Here is a 14,709-nt window from a genome sequence, read left to right as displayed (position 1 = left end):
TCATCTGAATTCCCAAGCGACAGGCAAGACTGTACTTGAAGGGCTAAAAACTTGCCTCTTCCCACATTATTGTGAAATGCAACATTATGCTCTGTTATGCAGAAAAACTGATTTTTTTTTTGGAGCACACCTGGATATCTGCAGTCCTGAGAGCACATGGAGTGGTGAGAGGGACCAGAGCAGTATGACCAAACCTGAAGAGAGCATGACTGGTTCATACCACTGTCCATCTGCTATACCACATTGTTAAAAACTTTCAAATGGCTAAAAAGGACTTAAATCTTTGGCAGACTTACAACTTAGAGACTGCAGCAAGTTGGATGAAAGCAAGGTAAAGTATGTTATTTTTAACATTGTTCTTGTTACTGGATGGGATTCAGCTGCTGCTGCTGGGCAGCTTTTGGTTGCAATAGAGCCCTGTTTCCATTGCTGCTACACAGGCACTTTGAATAAATTCAAAGTGGCTTTTTCAGGCACTCCCTGAAGCCACCTGAAGTTCCTGCATCCACAGCATCCCCTGGCAAGGGGCTCCACACATCTATGTACAGCCAGTTTTGTGAGTAGCTTCCTTTTGCTGGTTTTGAACCTGGCTCCAGCCACCTTCATTTGATGGCCTCTGTTTCTTTGCAGAGGAAACAGCCAGACCCTATCCACTCCCTCTATGATAATTACGCTCTTGTAAGCCTCTATCATTTCACTCAAGCATACTCCTTTTTCCAGGCTGTCTAAATTCAGTCTGCTCAACCATTCCTCTCATGAAAGCTGCTCCATAGTTTTAAGTATGTTACCCGCATTTGAAAATTTTCCAGTTCTAATACATCTCCTTTGAAGCTAGGGAATCAGGACTGCTCAAAGTATTCAAGATATTGCATTCAAGTAATGGATTTGTACAGTGACACAATTATATTTTGTGTTTTGTTCTCTACTCCTATCTTAAAAACTCCCAATGCATGACTTGGTTTTTTGACTGCTACAAAACTTGGAGATGCTGGTTTTATGAAAGAGTCTGTCCCAACTGCAAGGTCTCACTACTGAGCGTTAATGACCAGTTCAGGGCCTGTCCTTTCCCTGTGTGCAAACTTGGCATTTTTCTGCAATGAATTTCATCTATTTTCTGCTTTGCCTAGTGCTCTGTGGCTTTATTACTCCTGCTGTTTTCTTTACTAGGACTGTCCTAGCTCAAAAATGAGGGCCAAGCCAGCCCAGGCAAGGATAAAAGCTTCTTTAGAAGGTATACAACCCCATTTGTCACATTTATGCATTTGAGTCAAAGATTGAGTTTCCAGAAATGTCATATCTGACCTCCAGCTTGCTACAAAACTTGTCTTCCTTTCTCCCAAAAGGGCAATAGGTCTTGGTGACTGTGCATTTGGAAGAAACTGCTGCAATTTACCTGCCCTGAGGCTGAATGTGAAGGTGGCGAATATATCCCAGGCAGCACAGATCCAATTAATGGATCAAGCTTCAAATTGACATTAAAAAAAAAAAAAATTCACCTATGAGCCATTGTGACGGGTCAAACAATACAGATCATAAAGCCTCAGGGTAAGTGCAGGCAAACTTATTTGTTGTCAGAGGGGTCCACCTATAGAGAAGTACTAAAGGAGGTTGCCTCAATCTGGAATTTACCAGTTTTAGGGGATGCTTCTAAATCTTTCCTTTGGATTAATGCAAACAAAATATGAATACCACCTTCAGTTCAAGAAACTCAGCTATTTAATTAATCAATCAGTCCATCTTAAAAGCATTTTAGTATCAATGAATATTATGTATGTTAAGGGACTATGCAGCACAGCATTCTTCTGTGTGTATTTGAAATGTCAGATCCTAGGAGGTGAATTATATTTTAATTTACAAAAAATCCAACTAAAATAAGAGGCACTGCTTTGCAGAACCTGCTGTTCTCCATGTTAGAATCACAGAATCATAGAATGGTTTGGGTTGGAAGGGACCTTAAAGATCATTTGGTTCCAACCCCCCTGCCATGGGCAGGGACACCTTCCACTAGATCAGGTTGCTCAAAGGCTCATCCAACCTGGCCTTGAACACTTCCAGGGAGGGGGCATCCACAACTTCTCTGGGCAACCTAATCCAGTGTCTCACCACCCTCACAGTAGAACAGAATAGAATATTTTCAGTTGGAAGGGACCTACAATGATCATCTGGTCCAACTGCCTGACCAATTCAGGGCTGACCAAAAGTTAAAGCATGTTATTAAGGGCATTGTCAAGATGCCTCCTAAACACTGACAGGCTTGGGGCATCGACCACCTCTCTAGGAAGCCTGTTCCAGTGTTTGGCCACCCTCTCGGTAAAGAAATGCTTCCTAATGTCTAAACCTCCCCTGGCGCAGCTTTGAACCATTCCCACGTATCCTATCACTGGATACTGGGGAGAAGAGATCAGCACCTCCCTCTCCATCCCACGCCAGAGCAGGTGGATGTGCCCAAAGGAGGCTGTGACCCCATGGAGAGCCCGTGCTGGAGCAGGCTCTTGGCAGGGCCTGTGACCCCGTGGAGAGAGAAGCCCATGCTGGAGCAGGTTTGCTGGCAGGACTTGTGACCCTGTGGGGGACCCAAGCTGGAGCAGCCTGTTCCTGAACAACACACTAGACATAATCTAACAATAACATAAACAGAACATCAATATTCTAAATAGAAATAAAAGTTAAAACAGATGCCAAGTACACAGTAAAATAATATCCATCATTTGAAGAGGAATCCTAAAGTTAGGTCTTCACTAAGAAAATGTACTTTGACTTGACACTTCCAAATATACACCACAAATATGTAAAGATCTTCAGCAATTAATCTATAATTATATATTTAAAGAACAGTATATTTCTTCAGTTTATATCCCCTATCTAGCCAAAAATTCCCTCAAACTATTACTATACAGATGACAAAATATCTTTTATAGACAATAATTAACCAGCTCTATTATTGTCGTGGTTTAACCCCAGCCGGCAACTAAGCACCACACAGCCACTCACTCACTCCCCCCTGGTGGGATGGGGGAGAGAATTGGAAGGGTAAAAGTAAGAAAACTTGTGGGTTGAGATAAGAACACTTTAATAGGTACAGCAAAAGCTGCGCAGGCAAGCAAAGCAAAGCAAGGAGTTCATTCACTCCTTCCCATGGGCAGGCAGGTGTTCAGCCATCTCCAGGAAAGCAGGGCTCCATCACGCGTAATGGTTACTTGGGAAGACAAACGCCACCACTCTGAACGTCCCCCCTTCCTTCTTCTTCCCCCCAGTTTATATACTGAGCATGACGCCATATGGTATGGAATAGCCCTTTGGCCAGTTTGGGTCAGCTGTCCTGGCTGTGCCCCCTCCCAGCTTCTTGTGCACCTGGCAGAGCATGGGGAGCTGAAAAGTCCTTGACTAGTGCAGCAACAACTAAAACATCTCTGTATTATCAACACTGTTTTCAGCACAAATCCAAAACATAGCCCCATACCAGCCACTATAAAGAAAATTAACTCCATCTCAGCTGAAACCAGCTCTATTATCTTAGACATTATAGATTTGGTCAATTTTTCAATCCAATAGAAATTTAGTTTCCCTATTAACTTCAGCCATTATAATAAAATGATACAGATACACACTAACAAAAAATTCATTGTAATATATTCATTATACAGACTGAATACACAAATTTGTATATTAAAATGTCATAGGTATGAACAAAATTTGTTTAATTTTCAATTTTTCTTTTCCTCAAGAGTTTGAACATACTAGCTGTAAATATGCTCACTTTTTTCACTGTGATGAATAATGGAGGCAGAACAGAAACTGCATTACAATAAATACATGAAGCATTGTTTTTTTCTCATTCCCCCAGATTTCTTGGCTTCATGATCCTCCTAAAAACTGATGTTTTGCTTGCTCATCCTTCAAGTTAGCTATGGAATTTCTATAAAAATTTAATACCAATAAGTACTGCATAGTAAAAATAAATATATAAGCATACTTTTTACTGCATATCTTACCATGCAGATACTTGTGTTATAGGTGAAAGATTCCTACAACAGGGGCAGAGGATAATATACCAATCCATGTCAGATTTAAATGACATCTAATAAAATCAATAAACTTCAAAACATTCAGGAAGCAAATGATGATGCAGAACCCAAATTATACCATTTTCCACAATTCTATCAACCAGTTGATTTTAATCAGTGAAGGAATTGTAGAAAATTGAGTCCTTGATTTCTTGACATTTCAGATCACAATTAAGTTAACATCAAATCAAATGAGATAAATTACAGTGATGGATGTTCAAACAATATGACCTGTGCCTGACTTTCAGATGCTGTTTGATTGAGAAGCCTAATATGTTCCAGTTCTGAATGTCCCACTGAATTCTGAGTTAGAGACTGCACTGGGTCAGTTTTGTTGTATCTGCCAGGCTGATAAAAACCATAATATTCTGTTCTCTTTTCCCCATATTTTTTCCAGCACCTTTAGTTTCTGCCTAAATCGAATAATTTTACAGGTTAAGAACAGGATCACAGCACAAGCCAGAACGAAAAAGGCTAGTAAAACGCCAAAAGCCTGATTCAGCTTTCCAACCTGTTGTGTACAAAATAGGGATATTTTTAATGATACAGGAGCAGCATCTGCTGGAAATAAACCTTTTTCTTCTACAGTTCTGTTAACAGGTATAATCTGTGCTAGTATTTGCACTGGTAATACTGATAATACCGTAGTTGCCTGTGATGAAATTTCAGCAGCATTTTCTTCATAAGGCAACGAGTTAGCAGATGTAGCTGTAGTTCCTTCCCAGAAAGTAACATATTTAGTTTCCACATTGACAAACTGCTCAAATGTGTTGTTCCTGTTTACCTTATGCCACGCCACCAGCAAAGTGGTAGTGCTGTGATGGATACCTATGGATCCTAGATTCCAGGTTGCTTCTGGGCTGGCAGTAGGGCTACTGCAGTTTGCAAAATGAGTCCACTTAATGTAATGCAATGGTCTACCATTGCATACTGATGGGATTTTGACAATGAATTTTTACAGAAATAAGAGACAATGCTAGCCAATTAAGTAATCCAAGTTTTTTGCAGCTGCAGTGGCAAGGATTATATTTTACCTGTAGATGAATTAAAGACACTAAGGGCTTGAGCACTTCAGGTTGCAACTCTGTAATATTATTAAATGCTAAACTGAGTATTTTAAGTGACTGTCCCATTTTTTCAAAGGTATCATTGCCAATACTGGTTATTTTATTTCTGTCTAGCTGCAGATAAATTAAATTGTTCAATAAAGTAAAAGTGCTGAATTTTATATTTTCTAAATCATTATAACTTAAGATTAACTGGCTAAGGTTGTTTAATCCAAAAAATTCCATTTACAGCAATTTTTTTTAGCTTTACACTTTTTAAAGACAGATATCTAAGCTTAAGTCTTTTAAATACAAAAGGATGTATTGATCCAATGGGACTGTGAGACAAAGAAAGTCTTTCAAGATTTTTGAGTCTTCTAATAGCATTCAATGGCACAAGTGTTAAACTGTTACCTTCAAGGACCAAATATGCAAGGTTTTCAAGGCGATGAAATGCTGAATCTGATATCTGTGAAATCTTATTATTGGCTAGGTTAAGTGTTTGGAGACTTATCATTCCCAAGAAAGTCCCACTTCCAAGGACACTGAAACGATTTCTTTGAAGTGTTAAATATCTAACAGAAAGGAGATCACTAAATAATCCTCTGGGAACAAAAGCTTTTACTTATTCTGAAGGTATAAACAATGAAGATTGGAAAGACCTTCAAAGATTCCTGGATCCAGGTGTTTAATATTATTGTTATTTAGATGCAATTAGCACAGTCTGGGGAGTTCCACAAAAGCTTTCAGGTGTACATACAAAATACTGGAATTATCCACATACAGTGCAGCAAGCTTCTGAAGGCCTCTTAATTCATTTTGAATGACATGCAATATATTATGCCCACTGGGGTATACAAGAATTGTAGTTTTTGGAAAGTTCTGTGGGATGCTCAAAAGCCCTAAGTTACAACAGTTAATTTGTCTCCCTGTGCAGAGCTGGCAAACAGCTGGACAGCCAAGAACCTCCTTCTGGAGCAGCAACAAAAGAAAAAAATTAAGGATATACGGGAATGCTCCTGTGCAGGGTGGAGAACTTTGCAGACCACACATATCCCTGTCTTTTGCCTTCTCACTCATCTCTGACTTCGCTAGTAGAGATAAAAAAAAAATAAAAATTATTCATTTGAAAGTTTAAAGATTCTACTTTTACAGTCTTTAAAAAAAAATAAGCATTGCTTTCTATATTGGTATTTTATATATTCTCCTTTCATGCCAAATAAGCAGTTTCAAAATAAAACTTAAGGATAAGTTTGAACTACACTGAAAAAATTTTCCAAGTAAATGAACAGTGAAACAAATGTACTGCCAACCTAGACAGAAAATATTTAATTGGTTACAGCATAAAAGTAACTAAGCTGCCAAAATAATGGCTTCTAATAAATTCAAAATACTGCTTATTAACTATTTTTTATAGCTAAAAATGACTAGGAAGTGTTTCAATAGCATTCAAGTAGAAATGCCAACTGAAAACAAGTATCCTTTCACTGGTGGTTCATTTATAATTTGAATTTTACTTCTATAAAGCTGAGTTACATTCAAAATAAATAAAAACAATTCCTTACACCAAATCCGAAGTTCATTGTTTCTGTTATTTTGCTGTTTTGCAGTTCATTGGACTAAGTTGACTATACTGATCTGCGAAACCTTTGTAAAAGCAGTATTGCCACATACTAGAGCTCTCGCATTTTGCCCCAGGATTTGCAACTGTTTGCTCATGAAACTAAGAAAGAAGTGGTTAAAGTCAGGTTGCCATGGATACCAGAAGCCATTTTATCTGTGCTTCAGAAGTACTGTTGGAAAGGAAATCTCAATAATTTGTTTCTAGAAAACCAAGATCTTAGTTTGTAACTGTTGCTGTTTTGGGGGTTTTTTTCTTCGTTTTGTTTTGTTTTGTTTTAAACTACTGTTTTTAACTAGGAGAGCTAAAAGTGTTTTAACTAAGGTAGATATAACCTTTAGAATAAAGCATTCCTATTTGTAACAGTACTATTGCTTTATCTGTAAATTCTTTATCTTCCAGCCGGAATCCAAAAAGTTTTATTAAATCAATAGCAACATTTAGAGTGTTCTATCTCTGTCTGCAGTGTATTGGGTTTGCATGGCAAGGTTTTGGTAGCAGGGGGGCTACAGGGGTGGCTTCTGTGAGAAGCTGCTAGAAGCTTCCCCTATGTCCAACAGAGCCAGTGCCAGCCGGCTCCAAGATGGACCTGCCGCTGGCCAAGGCCGAGCCAATCAGCGATGGTGGTAGCGCCTCTGTGATAACATATTTAAGAAGGGGGAAAAACTGCTGCGCAACAGCAGCTGGAAGAGAGGAGTGAGAGTAAGTGAGAGAAACAACTCTGCAGACACCGAGGTCAGTGAAGAAGGAGGGGGAGGAGGTGCTCCAGGCACCGGAGCAGAGATTCCCCTGCAGACCATGGTGAAGACCATGATGAAGCAGGCTGTCCCCCTGCAGCCCATGGAGGTCCATGGTGGAGCAGATATCCACCCTGCAGCTCATGGAGGACCCCATGCTGGAGCAGGTGGATGCGCCTGAAGGAGGCTGTGACCCCGTGGAGAGCCCACATTGGAGCAGGCTCCTGGCAGGACCTGTGACCCTGTGGAGAGAGGACCCCATGCTGAAGCAGGTTTGCTGGCAGGACTTGTGACCCTGTGGGGGACCCACGCTGGAGCAGTCTGTTCCTGAAGGACTGCACCCTGTGGAAAGGACCCACGCTGGAGCAGTTTGAGAAGAACTGCAGCCCATGGGAAGGACCCACGTTGGAAAAGATTGTGGAGAACTGTCTCCCATGGGAGGGACCCCATGCTGGAGCAGGGGAAGAGTATGAGGAGGAAGCAGAGGCAGAGACAACATGTGATGAACTGACCACAACCCCCATTCCCCGTCCCCCTGTGCCGCTCAGGGGGAGGAGGTAGAGAATTCGGGAGTGAAGTTAAGCATGGGAAGAAGGGAGGGGTGGGGGGAAGGTGTTTTAAGATTTAGTTTTTATTTCTCATTATCCTACTCTGGTATTAATTGTTAATAAATTAAATTATTTTTTTCTCAAGTCAAGTTTGTTTTGCCCGTGACGGTAATTGGTGAGTGATCTCTCCCTGTCCTTATCTTGACCCCAAGAGCCTTTTGTTATATTTTCTCTCCCCTGTCCAGCTTATGAGGGGGAGTGATAGAGCGGCTTGGTGGGCACCTGGCGTCAAGCCAGATTCAACTCACCACAGTGGGCTATGATACAATTTTCTTGTTTTGTTTTCAAATACCTACCTGCCTTCTGCTCGCATCATTCTCCAGATACAACCTCAGGTCAAAGTAATTTAGCTGCTAACCTACTGCTTGGATAGCGTATACATCAACGTTTAATCTCATTTCACCTAGCTACATCTAGTAACGCCTGCTATGGACACCTTATTAATGTTAAGTTATCAGACCTCAAAGCCCTTTTTTCTTTTTCTCATTATCATCCAGATTATCTCAAAATTGCTTATTTTCTCAAATATTGCGGACGCCTCCTAGTATTTCATATTCCTGCCTAGGTAAAAAAAAATAATAATAATAAAAAAAATTTTGATTTGCTGCTTCAGTTACTGAAAATTTCTCTGTTCCACAGAGTGCTCTTCCACTCTCATATAATAGCAACATTGATTTTTACAAAGGGGAGACACAGGCACAGAAACTGTAATACCAAATTAATAACCCAGCAAAAACATTCCTGTTTAATAAACCCACAGTACCAAACATTTATATATGCAAACATACATCACAAAATCTATTTCAAAATTATGAAGCTGTCTTTGTAACTTATTTTCCTTTTTATCCTTGGCATTTTTTATTTTTGATTAAATTATCAAGCAGGTTGTGCAACATGCTGATAAACAGTAAGAAGTAAAATTATTTTTCCCATTGAGGATAAGAAAATAAATGTCTCCCTTTTATAAATCTTATTTGGCTTTAAACTCTAGTAAAATAATATAACAGAAAGCTCATATGAAACTAAGAGCTCACTTTGAGAAATTGTTAAGAGTAAATTTCTCACCTAGTAGTAAATAATTATTGCACCAATGAACTGCAATTGTCATGCAAACTGACAAGAAAAAATAAAGTTTTCTACAGAGTGAGCAGTAAGCCTGTGAACAAAACAATAACATAAAAAAGGTTGGCCACCAATGAAAACCACAGATGTGATATGCTGAGGAAAAACTGTATTTATAGCTTTAGCCTCTACTATTCACTGCAATATTTAGTAAACTCTCTTCAGACTAGAAAAGCAATAAGAAATGTACTCAATATGAATGCAATTGAAACCAAAAGATTTAAAGAACTCAAACCAAAATAATTACCCAAATTTCAACCAGAATAACTAATTCACCTCTAGAAATTGATTCAAAACTAAATCCAACTGTACAGCTTTCAGCAGCATGCTGCCTGCTAGTTTAGGAGAAACATGGGCATGCACTTAGCATTAGCAACTGATAGCTTCTAAAAATTTTACAAAAAGAGAAGGCATAAACAATTAGTGCATTTCCTGAAAACTACTATAGAGAATACCATACTGTCCTGGTTTTGGCTGGGATAGAGTTAATTTTCTTCCTAGTAGCTGGTATAGTGCTGTGTTTTGGATTTAGCATGAGAATAATGTGATAACACACTGATGTTTTAGTTGTTGCTAAGCAGTGCTTATACTAGTCAAGGACTTTTCAGCTTCCTATGCTCTGCCAGCAAGGAGGTGCACAAGAAGCTGGGAGAGGGCATGGCCAGGACAGCTGACCCAAACTGGCCAAAGGGCTATTCCATACCATATGATGTCATGCCCAGTATATAAACTGGGGGGAGTTGGCCAGGGGGCAGGGGTCGCTGCTCGGGGACGGGCTGGGCATCGGTCAGTGGGTGGTGAGTGGTTGCATCACTTGGGTTTTTTTTCCTGGGTTTTGTTTCTCTCTCGCTCTCTTGTTGTTTTCCTTCTCATTACAATTTATTATTATTATTATTGTTATTATTATATTTTATTTAAATTATTAAACTGTTCTTATCTCAACCCACAAGTTTTCTTACTTGTGCTCTTCAGATTCTCTCCCCCATCCCACCGGGGGGGGAGGGTGAACGAGTGGCTGCGTGGTGCTTAGTTGCCAGCTGGGGTTAAACCACAACAGTCCCCGTAACAAAAAATGCACCGAAGCTTATTACTAGCCATTCATGTTTACATACTCCTGATTTTCTTGTATAACTACTATAAACCACAACACATGCAAAATACAAAAGCTATTTCTTCTTTAAAAATACAAACATTCTTTATGCTACCTCACTAGACATTTCCTTAATATCAAAACTTGATGTTTTAAACCATCACTTTCTCATTAGATTGTTTGAATCTGAAATGTTAATTTCTAAGACAATACTTAGTTGCAGAAGTTCTTGTAGTGACATGCGTTGTGTTGTTAACCACTTTTGGGATCTTATCTCATCATAATAGTCTTGCACCGTTAAGAAAAGTCACAAAAAATCTCAGCTACTCTCAGGCAGTCTCAAATTTCACAGAGTATTGGGTAAAAAGATAAGTAGATGTACCAAACCAGCTCAGAACAAGCTGGAAAACCAGCTACAAATCTGTATTGATTATTTTAAAAAATCTGTTACAATCTTGTGATTTTTGACTAATTTTTAATAATATGGTATACTTTAGTCACCGCTCATTCAATAACTAATTTGCAAAAATGTAAACCGCACATTACAGAAGATAAAGATAAAAAGTTTGAAGAAAGCTATTTAGTCCGTTATCATCTTTTGCTGTCTTCTATATAATTAAAAGGTTCAGTTTTAGGGTAGATTATATTTAGAAGAGTTTTAGGAAAGACTTCTGAAATTCTTTATATAGGTCACAAAACAAAAGCAAGATATCGGCAGCAATCAATCCCTTATAACTGCAGTCTGTTTTCTGCAGCATTTCAGCTGCGTTTACTGACATAATCCCTTGCCATCAATTGGTACATTTTCCCTTGCAAACACGCCTTATGGGTCTTATGGGAAATGACAATTTGTTCCTGACCAGTCCATAACAACAATTAGGTGTAGGGGAAAAATTAATGAAGATTCTGAACAATGAAAGTTTAAAGAGTGCATCCTCTTGTCAATGCTATGACGTGACATACAATTAAGGAAGTCTTAGTACTATATGTAACACTTGAATGATGCAGACTCTGATACTCAGACTAAGACTGAACCCACATTTTTTACTCATGTCATTAAAACTGCACTGCTACCTGGCAGGCAAACTAAACAAATCCAAGGCCAAACATGGATGACAACTGCAAAAACATAATTTAGAGAGCTCCTTTTAATACTAATAGTCTAATAGATGTGTGGGTGAGCACACCTTTGACTACAAAAATAATAAAAGGAGGGGAAGATAGGGAAATGGCTTCAAAGGTACATCCTCCTTTCTTTATAGGGATGATAAAATGAGTTATGTTACAAATTCTGACTTTACATCCCAGACCTAGATTTTATTGCCTTTGAGTGAAAGCGATGTTGGCAACCTCCCATTCAAGAATGAAAGGCATAGCATTAATAACACTTACCAGCAAAACAGGAGTGCTTAGCTTTCAACATTGTGTTAAATGCTACCTGTGCTTACAGTTAGGTACCAGACCAAGCTAAGCTGATCACTGACGCTATATTTTTCCAAATTCTGTTGTTTATGTTTCTTATTAGAGACCAAAATATTCCTTTCACTCTTAAGCATCTTTCAGTAGTGTCTGTGTTCTACCAAGATACACAGATAATAACTGAAGGAAAAAAACAAACAAAACCCCCAAACAAACTACTTTGCTAAATAGATCACTAAAACCTCTCAATATCCCAAAATAAGGACTTCCAATAACACTGTAATGCTGACATTATACAAAGTGACAAAAGCACAGTAAGCAAGCTGATTATGATTATTTCCAGAGATATATAGGTATGAGAAGGGGAAGAGGTACAATTTTAGCCACTTTTGTCTCAGAAAATAAAGAATGGTGAAGATGTGTATCTCAAAATGTAGTACCTAAGACAGTGGTGCCCACATCCTTTCCATAATGGCCTAAAGAAAATTTATGCTGCTGCTCCTGACCATGTTCACTAGGCACTATTTTGGGCACCAAGTGCACATCTAATAAAACCCAGCTACATCTACTGTACTGTACTAGGATAGAACTCTTGAAGCTGTAGCATCACAGACAAGCAACTAAGATTGTAGACAAACTGGAATATGACTAAACTAGACCAGGAATTTGTGACATTTGCGAATGCACTCATCCTTAGGACTCCAGGTTGCTGTCACCTCTCGTCTCACACCCTAGCTCGGACATGATTCTCCTCTACCAAACTTCAAGTCCTTTTGTGTTTTTCAAAAACCCCTCACTGTTCTAGCTATTGTGTGTCTATGCATACTTCCCTCAGGTGTTGAGCATGGATGGAGACACCATTACTCGATAAGTGTATCCTATTTGCATAAATCTTGTTGCTGGACCCTACTGTTATTCACATCAGTTTAAAGACAAAGGTCCTTTAAAAAAAAAAAAAAAAGGCCCATATTTAGTAAAAAAAGGTTCACTTTATTTTATGAAGTACCAAGAGCTTTTAATAAATGATTGAAAATGCACGTGGATAGATATGAGTGGCAAGCAGGCAGTAAGAGTACAAAATGTGGAAAATAATACAGATGCGTATATCAGTCAGACACAAAAAGTGCTAACACTGAGTGGCCAGACTCAGGTAGCAAATGCTGATAATTAGGTAGTATTTAGTTTATGCGAAAAACCCAAGTAAAACCAGGAAATTACAGCTAAGTGAAAAGGTGCTGCAACACACTAATCAGGAAAGAAGCAGTTATTGTTCTTTTTAAAAAAAATATTTTTTTTTAATATGAACTTCTAAAGACTAACACAATGTGCAGCTGGATTGAAGGACTGTATGCATACATGATTGTGCTGGTTTTGGCTGGGGTAGAGTTAATTTTCTTCATAAATAGCTAGTATGGGGCTACATTTTGGATTTGTGCTGAAAACAGTGTTGATAACACAGGGATGGTTTTGTTATTGCTGAGCAGTGCTTACACAGGGTCAAGGCCTTTTCTGCTTCTCACACCACCCCACCAGCGGGTAGGTTGGAGGTGCACAAAAAGTTGGGAAGGGACACAGCTGGGACAGCTGACCCCAGCTGACCAAAGGGATATTCCATACCATATGACATCATGCTCAGCAATAAAACTAGGGGGAAGGTTGGCGGGGGGGCCGCTGCTCGAGGACTGGCTGGGTGTCGGTTGGTTGGTGGCGAGCAATTGTTTTCATTTGCATCACTTGTCTTTCTTGGGTTTTATTTCTCTGTTGTTTTATTTTTTTCCCCTCCTTTTTCTTTCCCCTCTTTTCCTTATAATATTATTATTATTATTTCTTTTCTGTTTGTTTGGGTTTTTTTTAATTATTAAACTGTCTTTATCTCAACCCATGAGTTTTCTCACTTTTACCCTTCCAATTCTCTCCCCATCCCACTGGGGGGGAGTGAGTGAGTGGCTTCATGCTTAGTTGCTGGCTGGGGTTAAACCACAACAATGATAAAATGCAAAGGTACTGTTGCTACTGAAGACATGTCATTGCATATAACTGTGGATGATATTGCCTACACAAGAAAGCTATAGTTTGGCTAATAAACTGTCACTTTTTAACCTGCTTAGTCCAACTAATTAGCCCGAGAACCACTGTGAACTAGAACTGCACTGCAGCGATTCCCATTTTATCTGCTCTAAAATCCTTCACTCATGACGCTGTCAAAGGAGCTATATTTGAAATAGGAATTTATTTTTTTTTGCCATACTGGTTTTAACTGAATAATGATGGAAGCTTTAGCTTCACCTAAAAAGCAGAAAGTCACGAGTCCACATATGTACAGTTGTAAACATGACCACTAACTAGAAAAGTATCTAAAAAACAATTAAATACTACTATACAGTTTAGAGAGAGAATAAAAAAGGTCACCCCTTAATATTTTCCCCAACATTTTATCCATAAAGCAACTCTGAAGGAAGAATGAGAATACACGTTATCCTCATTTTTTCCCCCAATACTTTTGTCTATTCACTCCCTTTCCTCTCTAAAATAACTTGATGCTCTCTGGGACAGCTCTAGCTATAGGCTAGAGGAAGCAACTCACAAAAAGAGCAAAATCCTCAGGAAGTGCTACATGCAGCGCAGATGCCTGTTTTCCCTATAGCAGAATCCTGAAAACCTGAGCTTGCTACTGGTACCACCCCTGACCATCATACAGGAGCAAGCTGAGGGTGGAAACCCACTTTGCAGCAGGAAGAGCTGCACGCTTGGCCTTCCCAAGTGAGCCTGTCTCACTGCCATCCTCAGGAGACAAATTCTGTTCTGTCGCTGCAGCTGAGAAATCTTGAACTGGCATTGGATATCCGAAGGAATATCTAATCAGGAATCTGGTTAGAGAGGTACTCCAACAGGAAATATTACTTAGCTTTTCTTGAGAAAGTTGTTTATATGAATCAAAATATTTTGTTTAAATACTGTATTGTTTAAAACATTTTTGCTTAAACTCTGCAAATTGAGTTGCA

The 14,709-nt window shown here is 39.1% G+C and overlaps 1 protein-coding gene across 1 annotated transcript; it reads right to left on the bottom strand.

The window, feature by feature from the left end:
- Positions 1-4,192: 4,192 nt before the first annotated feature.
- On the bottom strand, positions 4,193-9,176 carry LRRC70 (leucine rich repeat containing 70). The gene is given in 6 exon segments (XM_072859290.1): positions 4,193-4,454; positions 4,456-4,986; positions 4,988-5,350; positions 5,352-5,734; positions 5,737-6,201; positions 9,142-9,176. Coding segments are annotated over 5 exon segments (1,920 nt in total). The 5' UTR covers positions 6,191-6,201; positions 9,142-9,176; the 3' UTR covers positions 4,193-4,265.
- Positions 9,177-14,709: the final 5,533 nt, after the last annotated feature.

Source organism: Ciconia boyciana, chromosome 4 (assembly GCF_034638445.1).
Source record: "Ciconia boyciana chromosome 4, ASM3463844v1, whole genome shotgun sequence".
In the NCBI taxonomy this organism is placed as follows: Eukaryota; Metazoa; Chordata; class Aves; order Ciconiiformes; family Ciconiidae; genus Ciconia; species Ciconia boyciana.
This window is presented reverse-complemented; position numbering and strand designations above follow the sequence as displayed.